Source organism: Echeneis naucrates, chromosome 16 (assembly GCF_900963305.1).
Source record: "Echeneis naucrates chromosome 16, fEcheNa1.1, whole genome shotgun sequence".
Taxonomy (NCBI): Eukaryota; Metazoa; Chordata; class Actinopteri; order Carangiformes; family Echeneidae; genus Echeneis; species Echeneis naucrates.
In genome coordinates this window covers 2648578-2668953 of record NC_042526.1, presented here as the reverse complement: position 1 = coordinate 2668953, position 20376 = coordinate 2648578, and the positions used below count along the sequence as shown (strand labels likewise).

The 20376-nt window shown below is 42.7% G+C and overlaps 2 protein-coding genes across 4 annotated transcripts; one reads left to right on the top strand and one right to left on the bottom strand.

The window, feature by feature from the left end:
- Positions 1 to 1001: 1001 nt before the first annotated feature.
- Positions 1002 to 15425, bottom strand: chka (choline kinase alpha). Of its 2 annotated transcripts, XM_029522586.1 has the most exons (12): positions 14951 to 15425; positions 14574 to 14682; positions 12204 to 12257; positions 7314 to 7427; positions 6423 to 6556; positions 5770 to 5874; positions 5500 to 5558; positions 5317 to 5404; positions 3534 to 3642; positions 3338 to 3444; positions 3169 to 3250; positions 1002 to 2985 (listed from the first exon to the last, which is right to left on the bottom strand). In XM_029522586.1, exons 1-12 carry the CDS (start codon positions 15184 to 15186, stop codon positions 2926 to 2928), a joined length of 1257 nt encoding a protein of 418 aa, XP_029378446.1. In that variant the 5' UTR covers positions 15187 to 15425; the 3' UTR covers positions 1002 to 2925. The 2 variants fall into 2 exon arrangements, with proteins under 2 accessions (XP_029378446.1, XP_029378447.1); XM_029522587.1 differs by lacking the exon at positions 12204 to 12257.
- A 1498-nt stretch (positions 15426 to 16923) lies between these two features.
- On the top strand, positions 16924 to 20285 carry LOC115056619 (uncharacterized). Of its 2 annotated transcripts, XM_029523191.1 has the most exons (4): positions 16924 to 17173; positions 17647 to 17654; positions 17742 to 18370; positions 19250 to 20285. In XM_029523191.1, the coding sequence occupies exons 3-4, from the start codon at positions 17816 to 17818 to the stop codon at positions 19835 to 19837; spliced, it is 1143 nt and encodes a 380-aa protein (XP_029379051.1). In that variant the 5' UTR covers positions 16924 to 17173; positions 17647 to 17654; positions 17742 to 17815; the 3' UTR covers positions 19838 to 20285. The 2 variants fall into 2 exon arrangements, with proteins under 2 accessions (XP_029379051.1, XP_029379050.1); XM_029523190.1 differs by lacking the exon at positions 17647 to 17654.
- Positions 20286 to 20376: the final 91 nt, after the last annotated feature.

The following is a 20376-nucleotide window of genomic DNA, read 5'->3' as shown; positions in this document are numbered from 1 at the left end:
TGGAATCAAAATACACGTTATTCATTTCCATTCTTAGCAGAAACACCATTTTACCAAAGTCAGGCCTGACTGTGTTTGTCATGTTCATGTTCACAGTCACAAGTTAGTCTCGTTTGGAGATCAGAATAATCTGAAGCCTGGATGCTTTTCTCGTTTTATTTTTTATTTGTGCAAAGCAGAGAGTAAAAATTACAGCCCAGATCTTTTCTATGCAGGTAACCTGCTGGAACATTTTTAACGACAAGGTTTGTTTCTGCGTTCAGTACAGCTGTAAAATTATCACTGTCACATGATGATGGTGTTAAGGCGTATAACGTACATTCTCAAGAACAAGTCGGTACAAGTCTGTGTTTCTTTATCATTTTAGCTGAGATATATATTTGTTAGTTAGATGTTACAAGTTTAAATGTGAGTTTGTTCTCTTTGGGGGGAAAAAACTGGAACAATTAAGATCAAATTTTAGAAGTTTTGGTCACAATACTGAAAGTGAAACAACAAATATGGAATGTACTGGAACTTCAGATCATGGTGAACTTTTTCTTTGACAAATGTTTTATAAAATGTGAAAAAACAAAACAATATTGTGACGGTAATTAGTATACATTTAAAGCTCGGAGTAATTACAGACATTTGATACACTGACAAAATAAAATTTCTGAAGACAATGGAGGAAAAAAAAAAAAATACTGATGTAAAAATTATTGCCTCGCAAAGGGATGTACCAGTAACAGTTTTTAATTGTATCAGTTCTTACAAATGAAAGATAAAACTATACACATTAACACGACATTCCAAAAGAAATACAACGATAAAATATACAGTAAAATACACTCGCATGTAAAAGAAAACTCCAAACTTCAACAACTTAAAAGTCACAGTTCAAAGAACCCCAAAATGAGCTAATAGAGTTTTTTTTTTCCTCCGATCAAAAGCGCCACAGTAGACATTCAAACGCCTCCATGAGACGACTCTGTGCACACCAGAGTGGAGATAATAGCTACTGTTTTTTTTTTTTTTTTTTTGTTTAATCCCGCTGCCTCCCAGTGAAACAGGGACGACACCACCCAACATGTAAATCTGCTAGAGCTCCACAGGAATGAACACAGGCCAACTGCAGCTGTTTCCATCCAGTCTGGTGTAAAACTCCAGATTACATCTTTTGCGATAGTCTTGGCTGTGGAGACAATACTTTTTTTTTTTTTTTTTTTTTTTTGCTTTTTGCTCTGCGTTTACCTCCAAACAGCGATTGTCCAAACATGGCTTAGAAACTGGCCCATAAAACACGAGAAAATCAGTCATGGGAATGCACAAATTTCCATTTTTCATACGTTGGCCTCCCTTCCAGTCACAGTTACATGTGTCATTTTAGTTTAATTTCATACATAGACATGAAGTGCATATTTCTGATTAATTGGAGCAAAATAGTAAAACAACATTTCCAACCAACACTGGATCATAATCTTCGCTTAATCTGCCAACGAGCCACTCGCCAACAAAAAAAACTTCAAGTCACTGTTGGCAAAAATGTCTGAAACAAGAGGCCCGCATTTGTCCACTACTGAGGACTTTCATGCTACTGCGGTGGCGGGTTGAGAAGCTACCTGAAACGAGGATGACTTTTAAAGGCGGAGAAAAAGGCGGTGGTGACAGCAGATGATGAACGTTTGCACCCGTGGAGGGGTGAGGTAGAATCAAGCTGCTCCCGGGATGTTTGGACGACAAATCACTTTTCACTCTCACTTCTCTGAAGCTGGAAACACGCTGGATGCGTTGTGTTTTGTTTTTGCTGTCTGGGTTGGCTCTAATGTACGTGACAGATAATGGGGAATGTTGTTGTTTTTGTTTTTACCATTTCAGCGTCAGCATTTAGAGGGTGAGTGTGCGAAATAAAATCAAAATGAGATAAAGTGAGTATTAAACCCAGACCAGAGGACATTTCCGTCCGTTGCTGTCGTAAACTATTCGACAACAAAATCACCACAGCAGACCAAACTCACCCCTAACCCTAACCCTAACCAGGGTCACCTGTCACTAAAGCCCCCTTCAGCCGTCCAGCAACATCTTACTACTCTTGTTTCATATGACGTCGCTGCTCGGGTTGTTATTCTGGATTAGTGATGGAAGGTGGCGGATTATGAGAGGAAGGTGAAAGTGAAGCCGTCAGAGAAGTCGTCCCTCCCATGGAGAACTACTGAAGAACATGAACATTAAGTTTCTCTTGAATGTAGTGGTAACATAGAAAACACACAAAAAGTAAATTAACTCTTGAGTCACTTGGACATTTTCCCTCAGCTCATAAAGCATGACTGGAATGTCTTCTGGACTAAATCTGACAATCCAAACGATAATATTATCTAATGTTAGATACAGAGATGTGATCCACATACCGACACAGGACCGACCAAACTTCGGAAAACTCGCAGGGCCAGAGAGCCAGACCTCAGCGTGCTGAAAATACCTGAAGCTTGACGTCTCTGATTTTGATTTGGTGGCGTTTTAACTAGCTGCGCAGAAAATGTTTCACATTACAACATAAATTAGCTCTGGCCTGGAGAAAAGTGTTTCAGACGACCCCTTTAAACAACGAGGTCAAACCCCTCACCTCAGCGTGGCGTGAAAACCCAACAAGTCGAACGAGTCAGACGCAGATGAAGATTAGTACAAGTTTTTTTTTGTTTTGTTTTGTTTTGGTTCTCAGTGAGTTAGATGGCGTCAACTTCGAGCTGCAGTGATGGATCGTGGAGCGTACTTTAAGCTTCCTAGCCGCGCAGTCGAGTTTTTGGCTAACACCAACACTAGCCGGATAAAAATCCTCCCGAGGCAGGGGGTTGTGGGTAAAGCGTGGAGTCTTTAACAGGTCCGTCCGGATGTCCTCTTCCTGCCGTTCGGCTCAACGTGTTGTCGATCCAGCCAGTTGTCGCCGCGTTACACAGCCCAGATCTTCTTCTGCTGGAAGTAGGCATCGAATCTGGCCTGGGCGTACTCCTACAGCACAGTCCAGCATTTTAATATTTCACATGGTAAATTCAGCATAATGTATATTTTCATACGACTAGTTTCTGAACGTAATCTGAACTATTTATTAGAATGAGTTGGAAATATACTCTACAGTGGTACTGTAGCTCTGCCAGTTTAAAAGCTATAAAGGTCATTTTAGCTTTTACTCACCAGGTATCCGAACTTGATGGTGGAGAGCCGGGCCTGGATGATGGACCACAGGCCCCAAAAGAAGTGGGATGCCAAAGAGAACCTACAGTCACAAACACATGGAAAATGTGTTTGTTTGTTTTTTACCTTTAAAATCTCCACGTTGGTTTAGTCCTGCACCTGAGCTCACCTGTTGACCTCGACGTAAAGCTCCTCCTTCAGTTTTATTTGGTCCTCTTCGTTCAGGTTGTCGAACCCCCCGTCGGACTCGCGCAGGTAGCTTTCAATGAAGTGTAGCTGCACACGCACGTGACACACGTTCACACCAGTCAGCCGTCGGCAGGTAAAATCGGGTCAATGTCGGCGTACTCAGGTGAGATACTCACCTGCTGGGCCTTCGAAGGGTAATTCTGAGGGCTGACTCTGAAGAAAGGGAACTCGTTGCAGTTGTAGTCGTACATCCACTCACAGAAATGGTTGCCGATGTCAAACCCCCTGTGAAGGCGAACAGACAGACGGAAATGTCAGGGCTTCGAGTTAAACTGAGAGAGTTGTGTGAGCAGCTCTGACTTTTTCCCCCAAAAGAAGCCTTTCTTGATTTAATTTGCGATGGAAGACACATGACCTTGTTTGTCCGTCTCTGCTTTCAGCCCTGAGGCTGTTTGTGTTTTATGGCTTACAGCAAACGCTGAGCCTTGTTCATTCTTTTCCACCCATCCAGTGAGAGAAAGGTTTGTGGCCCTGTAGCTTTAATTTTGAAAATATTGGTTTGCTGGTGAGATGTCGTGAAAGGACGTGTAGGAAAGTGGATTTGCTGTATTGAGAGAAACGAGCAATGAGGACTCTTTTTCTAAATTGTGAGCACAGTCACTGAGCTAAAATATTAAACGTTGTTAGATATAACCACAAGCTGAAATCGCATTTGTCACATCTCTCAAACAATCCCGGCTTTCTGCTCAGGTAAATATAAACTCCTCTGCACGCTGATTCCCATCCTGCTATCAGCAGCTGGGAAAACCTTTCCCAACACAAAGCCTGGACTCTCTCTCCCCCCTTCTGTTTCACTTGTGGATGTGTTCTTCCTGTGCATGCATGTTGTCACATGTGTGCACATCTTTGGTATGTGTGCTCAGTCATTTGTGTCCTGGATGGGGGGGGGGGGGGGGCAGTTGGGGCGTTTCTATTTGTGCTCATGGGAGATAAAAAAAGAGAGAGCTGAGTGAGCTGAGGCGATGGCGACCTGAGTCATGGGAATGACAACGATGACATATCTGGTGGGGGCCTTTCCATCGTCTCCACCCAGCAGGTCCTCGCTGGCCAGCCAAATTCTGGTTGCGTAACAGCTGCAGTGAATATTTGAAGGGGGAGGGTCCATGATTTATGACTGTCAGGGAAACTGTGATATAACAGATTCAATCCTGGCTGCATCGTTCGCTCTCTCTTCTCTCTTCTGGTTCTGTTTTGGCTAAATGCCGAGGTTCTCTCTCTCTCTCTCTTTCTCTTTGCCTCTCACTAGCTCCACACATTCTGTCACAGTATCAGCCTCCCCTCCTTCACCCTACACCCCCTTTTTCTGCAGAGTCAGTGTCAGAAACGAGCCAGCGAGACGACCAGAGACGGTGATGCAGCAGCTCGGGAATGAACAGCGTGTGAAATGAATGAAATATAAAATGGAATAAATAATCTGGTTTTAGTGAACATGGCTGAAAGCCTGATAAAATCATCCCTGTCCTGAAAAGTGACACGGCTCAGTAAAATGTGTTGCAGAAACTACAGTAGCAGGGAAAAACCAGCAGCGCTAAAAATATCTCTATTTCCACTAAAATAGAGTCCACTTCTGCGTCCACAGCAGAGCTTTTATAAACAGTGCAACAAAAAAACAAAACTGGCAGGAGCTCGACAGTAAAGGGACACAATATGCAGAGAAACCACAAAGTCAGCTCAACACAAACTTTCATTTCATCATTTTCCAGACGTTACATTTCCCTTTAGGGAAGCAACACACGACACTGTCCTCATGATGGCTCAGGTTTTTAAGTATAAAGCAAATATGGATGTTAAATCATAATATAAAACTGTGTTCAGGATACGTGATGACTCATTTCAATGCAAACTGGATTTACATACAATTATTAATAGATCAACCTGACCTAACCCAACCCGACATACCTATAATTGTAGCTGCTGTACTCAAAGTCAATGAGCATCAGCTTCTGTGTGTCTGACGTGTGACGGTCCTTCAGCAGCAGGATGTTCCCTGAAAGCAGCACATTTGTTTCTGATTTGTTGTGTTTTAATGGTAAAAGGGAGAACACGCGGCAGTAAGTGGTGGCTGATGGCTGCAGGTTTTACCTTCTTGACAGTCGTTGTGGCAGAACACCACAGGAGAGTGGGTGGACTCCAGCAGAGACCTGAAAGCCAGCAGAAAGTTCAGAAAGCATCGGTGTTGCTTTTTAAAATTCAGATTCTGGAAAAACATTTTCACATCTGTGCTTCATTGCTTCAGTAAAACTTGAACTAAAATGAAAGGGGAGAAAGGATCTGGGGTGAACACCACCGTGGGAACAACACACACTGTATGATTCATAATGTGATCGTGAGTGTGTGTGTGTGGGAACGTACTTGAGCAAATCCATTTCCTGAGGCAGGTTGTAGCTGAGCAGGCGGTTGAAGCATCGCAGGTGAGACTCTCTGGTGAAGTTCACCCTCATGACTTGACTCAGATATCTGATTAGAGCATCACACACAAACAGATCCACAATCTGAAATGCAGCTTTTTCTTTTATCTGATGAAGGCGTCAAACGGTGAAATCAGAATCAGTTTATTCATAAAATGAATGCCACATATTGACAATCAGAGATCCTCCATTATCGGTCGTCATCTCCGAGCTTTGCTGCTTCAGTCTGTCAGCTCATGTCGACCGATGAGCTCCTTGGCTTGAGCTCCTGGGTCCCCTCGATGTCGGCCCACTGAACTTCACGGCCAAATGTATCAGCAGATAAAAGTCTTAAACACACCCACACACCGATTACTGGAAGGAAGCTGGTGTGAGCGCAGCACCAACATAACATCTGCACTGTGATGATGTCCAAATTCAGTCACAGGGCTGGAATTACTCACCGCTGACTAATGTTTGTGTTTACACAACATGTTATACTGCAGGTGGACTTTTGTCACCACCTAGAAAACTTAAAAGCAGCAGGCTGATAAGGCCGATAACTATCAGTGCTGTAACAGATCTGCACACCGCCTCCGAAAACCTGAAATAACTCACTTGTCCATCGTCCCAAACAGCCACTTTGGCTCCTTGTTGAAGGGCATCCTCATTCCGTGAAACTTGGCCATCTTCTCTGCGACCTCCGCGGAGATACTCGGGTCGCTCAGCTCGCACGTGTCCAGTTTACGGCTCTGGAAACGAGATATACCGATTATTTCATTTGTAATCATGATTTTTAATCATGAGTTTTAGACTCCTCAGTTTAGTTTACAGCTAATATACAGTCTGATATGAAATCCTGTTTTTACTAAGCTGAAGAAGTTTCCGTTAATCTCTTACTGATCTGCTTTAAATAACTGTACATACAGTTTTTGTTTTTTTGTTTGTTTTTTTTTTGCAGGTGGTGGATTTGATGCTGCTCCATCTGTAAAATGAACTGTGTTGGAAGTCTGACGACAATTAATTGATAAGTATTAAGCAACAGCTGTTTGTAGCTCAGATGTGAAGAATTTGTTGCTCCTCTTTGATCGTAATAAATTTTTCATCATCATCATCAACCGGCAGTTTAGAAAACAAAACGATATGCTGATTAACCGGAAACTACTTTCAACTAACAAAGCAACTAATTCTCATTACTTCACTTTTAAAATTTGAGACATGAAGCCGAAATATTCTGATAAGAGAGGATATGAAATCCATACCCACATGAAAACAGTCTAATTTTAGATAAATCGGGAACTCAACTGACTGAGTAAGCAATAACAAAGCGAGCGGACGTTCATTTCAACAGTTTCTGCATTTTTACTTGACAGTTCTTTGTATGCTGTTCATTCACACCTTTGAGGTTCAAGAACTCCAGTAAGTTCCAGTAAGTTATCCGCTCTTGTTTGAAATGATAATGAAGTTATGAAACCCTTATATGTGCAAATACCAAACAAAGCACCGTACAGGGACAAACTGTTCCAGTCGGCCCTGAGGGAAAATGCCATAGAGTTTAGGGCCGAGCTCCCTCTCTGCCAAGATGGCAAACATCACGCTCTCCAGCACCATGGCCTCCGCACCCTGAGGAGACACAACAGAGGAGAGACTCATTTAGAACATGGCTGCAGTCTTAACTGTCACCACAACCGGCACACATCAAAAGCTGCAAAGTGGAAGAACAGGATGAGAAAACAATGAGAGGGTTTTTTTTATGTTATGGACTCAAACACGTCGTTCCTCAGACAGCCTGCCTCACGTTCAAGTCTCTTGTTGAACAGCAAAGGACGATGTGACAGGAAGCAGAAAATGTCACCACGGTTCCTTCTTTTGAGAATCAAAACTCGCTTTGTTGCGCCTTCTTTACTACAAAGCAACTTCCTCCAACATGGAGGGTTAGGGTACAAATCTAACATTATATTTTAGATATTAATCATTACGTTGGCTTTGCGCTGCACAAGTTGGGAGAACAACACTTTAAAACAGTGAAGTTCACATTTAAATTCTGTGGCCGTGCATCTTCTTCAGTCTTATTGTTCTGTATTCGTGCTCAGGTCAGGAGAGTCACGTGGATTTCTGAGAACATTAGCAGAGTGAAGTGATTGTCTGAGAGGGGCTTAAACATTGTGGAGGGCAGTGTGCAGGAGGCCTGCTGTGGGGTTAGTTGGGTTTACCTGTCAAGAGTTGTGAAGAGAAGAAAAGCGGAGCAGTCACTGTTTTAAAGTGCTGCAGCAGACAAGTCAGGCCCCCCACCTCCTCCTCGCCTTTATCTACATTCACACACCAGTGCACCGTCGCTCGGCGCCCAACGGGAGCTCAAGGTTAACTGGGAAACCTTTGCTGCAACTCAGACACAAAAATGTGTCCCGGCGTTGCTGTGTGTTTGTCAGAAGACAGAAGACTGGGCTTCTCACCAAGGCCGACTCACAAAACAACACAGAGGAGGCCGATTCGTTCGGTGGGAAACTGAAGCGCGGATTAGTTTGAGCTGCGGTCAGACTGGAGCTGTGACGAGATTATTCCGTTTTCTTTTTTGTTTTTTTGGTGAATGATGCTAAAATCCAATGACGGCCAGAAGGCTAAGAATAAAAACCTAGGTCTAGAAAATGATGTAAACAAAATCTGTCGAATTACACGCTGTGGTATTGAACTGACGACTGATCGCATGACAGCTCGCGGACTGACAACATTGTTTAAATAGCTTCTTTCTTTAGTCGAATCTGAAGGAATTCAAATAACTCCATGCAATGCAAAGCTCCATTTTTCTATTTATTCAGATTACAAGTTCACAATTTTTGAACATAAATTCACGCTACGAACTATTGTAGTTCTTTGTAGTTGGTTGCCGAGGTGTTAAGACTTTTCTGTTTTTGCCTCTAAAATGGCGGCAGTATGTAACATATTTTCATCTTAACCCCATTAAATGAGTAACCTTCAGATAAAATGCTGCAGGGACGGAGAATTGGATCCAAACTCCAGGCTCTCTGGCTGTGAGCCAGGGAATGTGTTTCACACTGACCGTCCAGCAGGAAACCAGCTCCGAGATAACAACGCTGCACCCTGAGTGACCTCCTAGTTGTGACACATGACTTTGAACCATGCGAGCACATTTCTCAAAAATAAAAACGATACTCAACCACCCTGGGAGAAGCTCACAAACTGAACCCTCACAGCAAGAGATGGTAACATCTGTTCCCACAAAAAAATGTCCGCATTTGTCTCCATTTGATTGAGAATTAATCTGAAATCTGCAGATTATTCACTCCATGCAAGCAAGAATATTGGACTTCAGATGAACTATAACCAAAGAGTGAGATGATGGCTTCTGCTTTGTCAGGAAACTGAGTTGTATCATCTGCAAACAATCACTCTCATGTTTCATTCCATGTAGCTGATTTAAAAAAAAGGAATGCTCCGACTATTTTGGCCCAAGATATTATCATATAATCTTTAATTTCAAAGTAAATCCTCCCACTCTACAATCCTTACTGCAAAAAACGTATGAACGTATAAACAATGAAATGTAAATTTATGTTGCACATCCTGTTTCCTTCTGAGGGTGTTTGTTGGTTATGTAACGCCTCATCTGCAGAGTGCTGATCACTCCCAGTTTCAATTATCCAACATGACTTAACCATATTACCATAATCATCTTGAGCTGGCTGGCCTGGAGCCCGTCAGAGGCTTAAATGGGACGTTCTTTCCTCCGAAGAATCTCACTGAGTCAGTGAATGCATCATTATTGGTGATCTGACCCAAATCTGCAGCAGCCAGATTGACCGTGTACTTCTGTGTATTTTGAGCTTCAGTTGACTTGCTTTAACTTGCCCTTGTGTGCCAAGAATGCAATTTGAGGATTATATAACGTGGCCATGACCTCTATAACTGCTGCAGATACCTTTAACAAACAGACTTCGGCGTTTTAGCTTTTCTCTTTAGATCTGTGCCAGAGATAATGACATTGATGAGTTTTGCGTAACGCGCTTTAATAAAGCCTTGGCAGTAAAGAGAAATGTGGAACACCAATGATTGCATGAAAGGGTCTGGCGACGTCTCATGCATTGTTCTGTTAACCTAATTTGGATAATGATGGTTGCTCTTTAACAGGGGTGGACGTCGTTCTTACTCAGTCTGACTCATCAGGACTGTGTGAACGTCGTTTGACCGATCGTTGTTAGATTCTGATTAACTGTAACGTCCCGCGGTCTCCCCGCTGAATGTCAGACACCCCTGCAGCCATTCATCAGCCTTGTTTTGCTTCCTCTGACCTATTTTAAATGCTGGTTGCTTGTTTTAGTGGCCTGTTTTATTTGGCTCCCTGTCAAAGCCAACATTTATATTTGTTCAAAGTAAACAAATCGGCTCTGTTCAGAAAATTATTTATGAGTTTTGTACTCAGAAACGAAGCCTTACTGCTCATTTGTCTTCATAACTACTCATTCTCATACATATACTATATATATAATACAATAAAAATACGATATTGAAGAGAAACTAATTTTACCCACGATTCCTTTTCACCACTTGATGTACATGTGGTGAAGAACAAAACCAGGCCAGCAATTCTCATTCAGTGGTGAGTGGGGGGGTCCGACAATTAAACCAAGGTCTCTATAACACAGAGAGTTTTCTCCATTCCTGACTGTGACCTGCCACCCACGACTTCCTGCCTTCTGACCGGACCCAGAAACTTCTCGCAGTGAATCTAAAATATCATTTCTGAAAGAATAGTAGGAGGTGCTGTTATTTCCATCATGCCAACCTCCGTATCACATTCAGTCTGACAGCTGACGTCGTCTTTTTTTTTTTTTTTTTTTTTTTTCTCCTTTCTTTTTTACATTTCCAATTACGTATCAGCGCCGCATTCTCTGTTCTGAGGCGTTTAGCAGCTGGCCAGCAGGTGCACTGTGAGCCTGCTGACAGCTGATGCTTTAACCTCGATACTTATCTCTTCTGTTATGTGTGTCAGTAATCCGGCAAAAGGTACAGATTATTGAGAACAGACCAGTCACGTCCACCTGAACCGAACAGAACCGTGTCACTCCGGCTTTCTGCGTTCAAAGGGCGGCGATAAGGACTCAAACAGCCACTCAGACTGTTACATAACACCCATCGACCAGCTGCAGCCGCTGTACAAAGATAAGATATTGGTGAAAATACACAATATAACATTAGAGATTTTTTCAGGTTGACAGGTTTAAATAAGCGTTGAAACATCTGTCTGTATTAGTATCCCCTATATCTGGTTAGTAAGATGTTTTCTGTCTGATACCTTCCAACCAGCTACTAGTGTGAAAGGAGTTCTGCTTTTGTCAAGTTAAATACATCCTTTGTGTTCTTCAGCCTTTTGTATTTCTGTGATAAAGTGGAATCATTGTAAACTGAATTAAATCTAAAGGCCCGTCGTTGAAACTGAATGTGAAGGTCAGCGCAGACGTCCATCCTGAGCGGGTAACGAAGCAGGAATTATTAAAGCCGTGGAGGTAAATCTTTACCTGCTTCATCAAAGATAAAGGAAGAGTCATTAAACGGCTTTTTATGTCCTTCAAACATACAGAAATAGTTTATTTCTCAGTGTTCTGCTCGGCACCTTTCTGGGTCAGAACTGTAAATGAATTAAATATTAACTGGACTGTGGTGAGTTCGGCGCTGCTCTGTTGTACCCGTAGATTTTGTCTTAAGAGGAAATTTAGCATGTAAACATCATGTTTTTGATGATTGTGCCTGGTTCTCTGATGTTTGTGGCACGTTTGTGACTAGGCTGCTGTGACACCTGGGGATTACTGCAGCGTCATCCCACCTAATCCAGAGAGGATTTACTTTGAGCAGACGGCGTCGCTGGCCGTCCTGAGACGCTGACCTCGGGGTCAGCGCTGCGTTGGCCTGAATGCTCCTTCCACCTCATTGCGCACTCCAGTAGACACAAACACGTGTCACCTTGATGACATCACAGGAAGCTGTGACTCAGTCACATCATGTGCTGGTCACGGGTTGAGATCCCATGACATGACGCGCGGTGAAGGAATTTTCTAGGTCAGTGAGTGAAAGAGTTGGCATCAGTAACACCACAATCATCGTCTTTAAATCAGGTCTGTTTAATGTATAAACAGACCTGGAACTGACTGACACACATCTGTGAGCGTAGAATCGCACAACTTTTTTCTTCTTTTTTTTTTCACAGCCATGCTTGGTGTGCCAAGTGTTAGAAAGGTGAAGAGTGGTGTTAAATTCAAAGTGAAAGGCGTAACAGAGCTCCAGCCTCTCTCTGTGAGTCCTGAAAGAATGAAGCCCTGAGAGGAGAATTTCAGACACATGAGATGGTGGATGGGTTGGACTGTGCACCGTCAGCGGGTTACTTACTTGGAAGGGATTTTCTTTGTTTGACTGTCGGGAATCCCCTTTATTACAGGACATCTATCAACAAAAGAAAAAGCAAAGAACTATCCATGAATACATGTGAAGCCGCCCGACAGCATCCCAAACATCAAGACCTAACCAGAGCGCCTGCAGCGCAGACAGTACAGTATGAGTTCAGACACACACCGAGGCGGTGTCCTGCTCCCTTTGTAGGGACTTTACAGTGAACTCATTCACAAAATCAACAATCGCTTTTGGACACTACTTTAGTTGCCATTACGTACCCAACTCACGGCTAAAGACAGAAAAAAAAAAAAAAATTCTGTTTATCGCTGCCTTTTTGTTAAAGGCTTTTTCGTAATCTTGCACTGCATTGTAATTTTTTTTTTACGTATTTGGTCTTCTTTTATTATGTTTTTATTCTCTATTCTCTTGGCTCTTAGGTGACAGTTTTTAATTGTAAGCTAACGTTACTTGAATGTCTGATTGTACTGTGTTCACACCATGTTAACGCTCTTTACATTCAAATAAAAGGCACGTTTAAGCTGCTTTGTTTTTTAAATGTGCCCCAAAATGAACTATGGAATAAACTTTGCCTCGTCATTATTTTAATTAATTTTTAAACACCTTTAAGTAATGAATGTCTCATTTTTGCCGCGAGCGCAATGCATCATGGGATATCTTGCTTGTGTTACTGACCATCGGCTATTCACGACTTTTCACAATGCATTGTGGGATACTTTCACTGCCTATGTCCAACCCGACCTTCGAGGAGGAGGAGGAGGGGACGGACTATTTTATGCTACCTTCTTGATTTGTGTTTATTTGGTTAATCTTTTAATTTTTCCATCCTGCTATTCACATATCTCCATTACTGAGAAACGCTGAACGGTGCAGCCGGGGTTTGTTTAATCATTAGTACCTGTGCTCTCCGAGTTCCTTAATCATATTAGCTTTTTTGATGAGACATCACTAATTCCTGAGAGAGCGGCTCTTTTCGTGGCGGAGATGGAGGCAGTTGCCGTGGTGAAGGACACGGTGCCTTTGCTCTCTCGGACATCACGAGTAATAAAAGTTATCCGATTATAGCGGTTTATGCTGACTTTAGTTAATACTTAATACGGGACACACAGGAAGCAGCCTTCGGCCTTTTTGTTGGGAGGCTGGCACAAACAGCTTGTGCTGTGAAACGCTGCAACAGGAGAGTACGAGGTTGTTTTCCTGAATCACGTGCGAATGTTTTTAAGTCCTTGACCTCTTGACGCTCAATATTTGGAGTGTGGCGGTGACTAAGCAGCTATCTGAGCAAATACTTCATAAATCATCGGGCTCAGGTGAGGTGGCCAGGATCATGAACTCTAAACACACCGGCCACATCATCTTAGGAGATAAAAGTTATCTGCGTTAGCTGATATCTGATTTTGTACAAACTGTGAAGCAACAACAAGCCAAATTGCAGACAAGCTAATGATTTTTCTTTGTTTAACTATTCTTGTGCTTTTTGTTTGTTTTCAGCTGACCAAACTACAAAGATTCAGATTGTTGACTCGCTCAGTTCGCTCAGTCACTCGTTGATGACGAGGAAACGACAGGCAGACAGGAGAGACGTTTGATTACTTTGTTTTCCCTCCTTACTGTGTCTTCCCGGCGTTGGCGGACAGGTTTGTGCAACATCAAGTGTGTGTTACGTCTTTGTATTATTAGGCTGAGATTTCAGAGATCTCATACTGTACCGTGTTTTTTGGTGGGTTCACCTGGGAACAAGAGTGCCCAAGGCACGCTCCTTTGGGAAGCCTACGGCAAAGAACACATGCATGTACAGCCATGGGGGTACATCACCATGTACAACAATGGCTAAACACGCACACCCACACACATACACACACACGCACACGCATGAAAGCATAACTGCACATGCATACACTAACATAAGCATATGCACAGATGCTACAGATGCACACACACACAACAACCTCTGGTGGTGCCACTGTCACATCACACAGTTGTGTTTTTAATCTTTTTTTTTATGTGCTGTTGTTGTTGTTGTTGTTGTTGTTGTTGTTTCTTATCTGCTATCTGAAATGATCAACTTAACCTTTGACCCCAGTTACATGTCATCGCTGTGATAAAGGCTGACAGGTCATGGTTTTAAATAATAATAATAATAATAATAAAAACAGTAAACATTGTGCGCTCTTCTTTGTACATTTCTGCTGTCATGTGTGTGCCACAGAGCAGCTGAACTCCAGCATTTACAGGCCGGTGACTACACACTACTGAGGGAAGCTGTCGTTGTGTGTGAGCTGTGTGGCTTACTTGTGACTCTGTTTGCTCAGTGAAACAAAAAGAAAAGTGTACAGATGTGGCTCCCACCTGCAGGATGGCCCCATAGAGGCGCAGCAGGACGCTCCTCGGCTCGTCCCCGACAGCCTGGACGCTGTCGGGGAGGCTGCACAGGAAGAGCTTGTTGCTCAGACCACCCCTGGAGGACAGACACACAATGTCACAGCAACGCGGATGCAGCTCAACGTCAACCTGACATTTCTTCCTTAAAACTGAACTGAAGATCAGAAATGGGAGCTGGTTTGGCTGCATCTTTAATGAGGATCACTAAAGCCTGACTGGATCGGAGCCACACGATGAGATTTTTTTTTTTTTTTTTTTTTTTTTTTTTTTAGTATTGGTATTGGTGGTAATAAAGTGTTTGTGAGTCTGCAGCCTCGTCAAACGGGAGGATGAACGTGTCGTACCTTATGATGGTGATGTGGAAATCCTCCTCATCCAGGCTCTTCCAGGCTCCGTGGAGAAACTCCCTGCACCACAGGTAAGCTTTGGTCCGGGTGTCCGGGTCGGGCCGGTCCGGGCAGCCCAGGTCCTTGCAGTCCTCCTGGGTGTCGGGTTGGACCTGCAGGGCGTTTTCGGTCACCAGCAGACCCAGAGACAGGGACGGAGAGGAAGAAACCCCGTTGATGAATTTGGTTTTCATTTTTATTTTATTTTTCCTAAAAATAAAAAAATAAAATAAAGTCTCTGAGCTGAACGCTCCCTCCCTGGAAGATTATTTCCTTTGTGTCTGTGTCTCTCTGTAAATTATATAACGGAGCTGTGGTGTTTCTTTCTCTGCCTTTTTATTTATCGTTGATGTTAAAATAAAATAGAATGCGTGTCGTTAAGAGTTCAGGTCTCAGTGCAGGAGCCGGATCAGAGAGTCTGGATCCAGTTCGGTTCACTTCCAGGGAATAAATCAGTCTGAAGGTCTGGACCGGGTAAAACCGAGAAGGGGCGGGGCCACCGGGCAGGGCGGGGGTCACATGACTGTCCTCTGATTGGCTGCTTCGGACACAGCCCGCAGGACATCAACAAAAATCTCGTGGTGCCTTCAGGAACCGTTGTGCACAAACACAGTTTTTTTTTTTTATATATATATATATATTTTATTTTACTGCTGTCAATAAAGTTTTACATTTATATATGTTAAAAAAATAAATACCAAAACAGGATTTTAATTCCAGAAAAAGTATGGCAGCTCTGGAGATTTTATTTTATTCTGTATTCCTCCTATTGCTTGTTGAAAATGTCCGCCAGCAGCACGCTTGTATTCAAATACATGATGTTTTTACTAAAATATGGAGAAAAAATAACATAAAAGCAGCAATAACACCCGAGAAAAGCACTTCACTGCATTCCAGGCAAGTTCATCTGTCAAATGTCGATGCTGCTTGTGTGTTTCCTTTTTCTGTTTATTCATTTAAGCCATTTTCTGTATTCAAACTCCTTCTGTGGAGATTTGTGGGTGCCAAAAACAAACCTGGCTTTTGTTCGACGTCGGATGTGTCGCAGACAAAATGGATGCATTTTTGCTGCTTCGTGAAACATTTCGGATCAGGTGGTGATTGGCGGAATTGATGCAAACCGCGATCGCCCCCTGCAGTTCACACACAAATGTCAAACTTTTCACCGAGCTGGTTGTGTGATGATCATCATGCTCGACAAGAACGCGGCAAAGTCTCCAACGTCCCTGAATGCAACATCAACATCTCAAATTTAAGCCTCCTTTATTCTGATTGAAATATGACATCATAATAAAAGGCGGTGCTCCAATTTTGTGTAATTTACCGATGTACCGCTAAAAATGACAGGAATACACAGAATGGCTTTATTTTTCCTGGAAATTGTGGTCTGTTTAATTCTGGCCGTTTTATTGGTCCCCTCATGACAAGCCCACAGACAGATGGACAAGCCCACAGACATCAGTGCCATCTAGTGGATGTAAAATATCTATAAAAGTTAGATTTTATTACAATAACTCAAATTCGCAATTCAACGTCTTTTATTTGGGTATGGGTGCCATTTAATTATATATATATAAAATTATATATACATATAACTTGCAGTACTTTAAATGGTAGACAAAGAAAACTATTTTATTTTCCTCAGTATTGGTTCTGCAGACAATCAGCAGGGAGCGCTTGTTTCTACCGTTTCAAAATCAGCCCAGTGGGGTTTTTTTTATCACAAATATTTAAACCAGCTTCTTCTCTTTTATATTGTATATTCCTATATACGTGAAATAATCACGCATTTATGGAGGAGTTTATTTTCATACTTTATACACGCTGAACATCGACCCCGCCCGGCTGTGTGCCGCCGGGAGGCAAAACATGCAGCCCAGCGCACTTTGATGACGCAATCACCAACGAGCCACAACAAAAACAACAACAGAGCTCAGCTGTTCGGCGGCTAACTGCTGAGCGCTGTTTATCTCCATTTTTAGACGTTGTATTTAGAAAAAGTGACTTTACGGTGACTAATACACTTGAATATAAAACAAACGTTACAGAATATCTGTAAATATCTAATATCTGCGCCGTAATTAGCTTTATTATTTTAAATTCCTTTGTCTCCTCTGTGCTAGCTCCTAGCGAGTTAGCTTCTTCTTTTTCTTAAACTGAGGACGAGGTTCGACCAAAAAGGTAACAGCACGGACTTTAATAATAATAATAATAATCATAACAGAGCAGCAAAACAAATAAACAAACACACTGTCCCAAATATAAAGTTTTAATGTGCATTAAGTCAGCTGACAGAAGCTGAACGAACGACCGAGCTGCTAGAAGTCAAAGTGGCCGCGTCGCCGGAATAAACTGTAATTTAATTTAATGCATCCATAATTAACGTGGGTGTCACATTACCTGGATTTGTTATAGGAAATACCTGGCTGCTTTGTTAGATGCACAACTGCATCTGCTGTAAATTGTTAAACTGAGGCCAGAAAGCGTGGCATTTTTAAAGTAAAATAAAGATTAGTTGTTGTTTTCCTCTTTTTTTTATGACTGGACAACAATGATCTAAATGACATTTATCTAGTTTTATGATGGATATTTGTTCATTTTGTGGTATTATCTGAGCTGAAGTTACATGAATTTTGATGCTGTTCCCCACTTAGTGCCAAAGGTAAAAAAACAAAAAACAAAAAACAGACACCTTGAACAAAAATTCATCATCTTAACTTATTGTCTTTCTTGTTTCTTTAACTTTAAGATGGGACCAGGTCAGAGATATTGATGGCAAAGCCAGCCCACAAGACCTACCGGTGGAGATTCTGACCTCCACCAATGACCACCAACCAATCTACCATCATGTCACCACGAAAGAGACCCCTGATCCCCGTAAGCTGCCGCCGGAAAGCAGTGGATGACTACTTCCCTTTCAACTTCCTGCCGGTGGAGTGCCAGCTGCACGTCTTGTCCTTTCTAAATGAGGTGGATAAATGCAGCTGTGCGTTGGTTTGCCTCAGCTGGAGCTGTCTTGTCCGCTCATGGAAGCTGTGGCGGGTAGCTGACTATTCCCGTCGTGGCGTCTTCCATCTGGGTCAGGAGGGGCTGCTCGTGTCCAACCGTGAGTTTGAGAGATGGAAAGCCTGGGTCCACCATTACACCCACCACCTCATCTCCCGCCGGGCGAGCCTGCTCACGCTGAAGGCCAGCTTCGATCTGGGCGATCACTGCAACAAGTGGGGCGAGCTGCTGAGCCACCTGCTGGATAACGTTCACTGCCGAGACCTCAGCCACCTGGACCTCAATTGGACCTTTACGCTTCTTGAGCCGCTGGACCTCAGAGTGCACTCCAGCTCCAGCTCACATCAGGACAGCATCACCAAAATGGACCAGGTAACTTGTTTTTTTGCTGCTTTTAGGTTCCACAGTGACTCTAGATTGTTGGTGGTTCCTACCTGCAGCAAGAGACAGAAGGAGATAGTTGCAAGTATTTAGAGCTTGTAAACAGCACACAGAAAGCATATGTTTACTTTGAGTTTGCCTGATTATATATCTTGTGTGAGGAAATGACCTCGTGATGTGGTTTTAAGAAGAAAAGTTAGCAGATTCAACTGATATTCAACTGTGATTTTTAAAAACGATTTATAATTGAAATACTTAATGAGGCTTAAATCCCAAATTAAAAATGTGATCAACATATGAATAATAAATAACAAGATTAAATGTAAAAACCAAAACAAAAAACAACCCTGATTGCGGTAATAATTTAACTGCAGAGAACCACGTGGAAATTCAATGTGACTTCACTACTAACTGTTGAGGAAATAATTCATGTTTGGTTTCCATGATGGCTGAATTCCATTCCACTGCTGTAGTTTAAGATATCAGGCAATCCATTTTATTATTGTTATTTATTTATTTTTGGAGAAGCACAGGTGTCAGTAACAGTATCAAAAATATCTCTGTTCTGCTGAACCACGTCAGTCAATCAGGAGTTGTCCAAAAGATGAATGGTATGAATTACAGCCACATTTTTCTGAGACACTGTCTCACTGTCATGGCTGACTGGGATCAGATCCATCATCAAACTTATCAGCAACATGTTTATTTTGTCTGTTGCGACAGGTCAAAGTCTCTGCCATGAAAAAAAACCTTCTGGACTTTAACAACTCGCAAATTAGGGCTACGGTGGCAGGAAACTTAAGTTGAGGGTTAGGGTTAGTTTTAAAGATCTCCAACCACTCAGTTCATGTCTTTGATTGGTTTTGACAGGTGACTAGTTTCCACGAGCTGCTGACCAAACTCACCCACAGCTGCCCACGCATCTCCAAGATGCGGCTACATTTTGACTGGTCAGAACTGTCAGTGTCACTGCTAACCCAGTTTCAGCAGCTCAGAGTCCTCGAGCTCAAATACTTCTGGGTCTTTAAAGGGGTGACCCCCTCAACGCTGCAGAGCCTGACCAAATCCCTGCCCAACCTGAAGTCTTTGACCTTACACATCCTGGTGCCCCTGAGAAATCTGGGTATCTCTTACACGCTGGAGTCTCAGTCTCTGGAGTTCCTGGATGTGTCTCCCAGCAGAGGTTTGGTCTTCTCCTGCCTTAAGCTGCCTGCACTGCGTGAGCTCCGAGCCAAGAAGATTGTCCGCGGCATCACATTGGACCGGAGGACCAGGCTGAGGATTCAGCACCGATGGCCCTGCCTGTACCACGTCCTCCGTGAGGGCACGCCAAAGCTTCAGGCTCTAAACAACGAGAGGCTCCTTCCCACGTGGAGAGAGGAGAGCTATGGGGAGCTGTCGGCTATCCTGGAGCAGTCCTGTTACTGTGTTCAACATCTGGACAGCTGGCTTTGGTAGTCAGCTATAAATGAAGCACATCCCACAGCTGATCGTCAGTCAGCAACATCCCGCCTTTACACACCGTATATTTTAACTGAACGTGCACTCATTGGAACACATACATGTGTAAAATGCTGTTGATGAGGAAACACTTCCATAAATGCAAGACAATGATAAGCAGCATGTCTGTAACCGTTTTTATTTTGCTGGTCGAACATTCCCAAAAGGCAGATTGTTCTGTGTTGGGCTGCCTCAGATTTATTTCCACTGGAGCTGGAAGTGAAAACACTGACTCCAACTTTACTGAAGATAAACGTGTTGTGAAGAGAAAATTGACTGAGTGAGTGTGATAGGCTTCTCTGAGCAGATGACTGACGTAAAGAGGCCCACCAGTGAGAGGAAACACAACCATCTAGAAAAAAAAAAGGCAAAATATTTAGAGAATTTTTTTTATTATTATTTATTTCGAAGTTGGTGTTTAGAAGAAAAAATATAAATTCAAGGAAACCAAGTAATAAAAAATGTTGTCCATATAAAAAAAAAAAAAGTATGAAATG